At 40.0% G+C, this 1,430-nt stretch overlaps 1 protein-coding gene across 1 annotated transcript in view; it reads left to right on the forward strand.

The window, feature by feature from the left end:
* KPNA3 (karyopherin alpha 3 (importin alpha 4)) overlaps positions 1-1,430 on the forward strand; it is a 95,232-nt gene that overhangs the window by 69,626 nt on the left and 24,176 nt on the right. The window contains exon 7 of the mRNA XM_011939344.1: positions 516-601. Within this exon, the coding sequence (XP_011794734.1) occupies positions 516-601 (86 nt within the window). The remainder of the gene's footprint in view (positions 1-515; positions 602-1,430) is intronic.

Here is a 1,430-nt window from a genome sequence, read left to right on the forward strand (position 1 = left end):
AAAAAAAAAAAAAAAAAGCAGGTTCATAGTGACTGGCTTTGGAGGTCAAAGAGATTTTTAAAGTACAAATGACTGCTGGGTACAGTGGCACTTGCCTATAATCCCAGCACTTTGGGAAGCCAAGGTGGGCAGATCACCTGAAGTCAGGGGTTCAGGACCAGCCTGGCCAACATAGTGAAACCCTATCTCTACTGAAAGTACAAAAATGAGCCAGGTATGATGGTGTGCACCTGTAATCCCAGCTACTTGGGAGGCTGAGATGAGAATTGCTTGAACCCCAGAGGTGGAGATTGCAATGAGCCGAGATGTGCCACTGCACTCCCGCCTGGGTGACAGAGAGAGACTCCATCTCAAAAAAACAAAAACAAAAGTTGAGATGGCTAGCAGACAGTTGGATTATAACAAGGTGAAATTCAAGGACAAGGCAAAGGATAGCCATATCACATCAGTCTTAAGAGTCATGAATTTAAGTGGTAGTTAAGTGTCTAAAAAGATGTTTTACTGTTTTTTTACAGTCCTTCATTACAGTTTGAAGCTGCTTGGGCATTAACTAACATAGCATCAGGAACCTCTGCACAGACTCAAGCTGTTGTGCAGTCTAGTAAGTAAATTCCTTATTGTCTGAACTTTTTATTTTTTAATGATGGCAAGGAAGTAGAATTTTGTAATAAATTTTATCTTGTAATATTTTTAAAATGATGACTTTTGTAAGTTACTGTTGATGACCAATATCTTTTTCATAGCCATTATTAATCTATCATGAAAAAATTTTAATTGTGGTTACTAAAAGAGTAGAGTTTTATCTTTTGGAGTAGACATCATGCTGTGATAACAGGATTTTAAATTTCCATTGCTGATATCTTCAGGATGCTGAATGGCTTCTGCCTTTTAGCTTATGACATTTTAAATTTTACTTTCCTTAAGGTGGGCTAGTAATTATTGTTAAATGAAACTGACACAAGCTCTTTAGAAAAGTACTAGATATCACCACGTATGTTGTTTCTTATAGTATGGGACACTTAGCTAACTTTAGGTGTGGTAATCCAGGTGATTTTAAGTAGCATGTGATATGGCAGTAAGTTACATTGATTCATGTATTGAGAATACCATTCTCACCAGACCCACGGATGGCTCATGCCTCTAATCCCAGCACTTTGGGAAGCTAAGGCAAGCAGATCACTTGAGTTCAGGAGTTCAAGAACAGCCTAGGTGACATGACAAAATCATGTCTCTACAAAATATTAAAAAATTAGCTTTGCATGGTGGCATGTGCCTATAGCCCCAGCTATTCAGGAGACAGAGGCGAGAGGATCGCTTGAGCCCAGGAGGCAGAGGTTTCTGTGAGCCGAGAATCCACACTGCATTCCAGCCTAGGTGACAAAGTGAGACCCTGTCTCAAAAACAAACAAAGGCCGGGCGCCGTGGCTCAC

The sequence above is a fragment of the Colobus angolensis genome, unplaced genomic scaffold, assembly GCF_000951035.1.
Source record: "Colobus angolensis palliatus isolate OR3802 unplaced genomic scaffold, Cang.pa_1.0 Scaffold101, whole genome shotgun sequence".
Lineage (NCBI taxonomy): Eukaryota > Metazoa > Chordata > Mammalia > Primates > Cercopithecidae > Colobus > Colobus angolensis.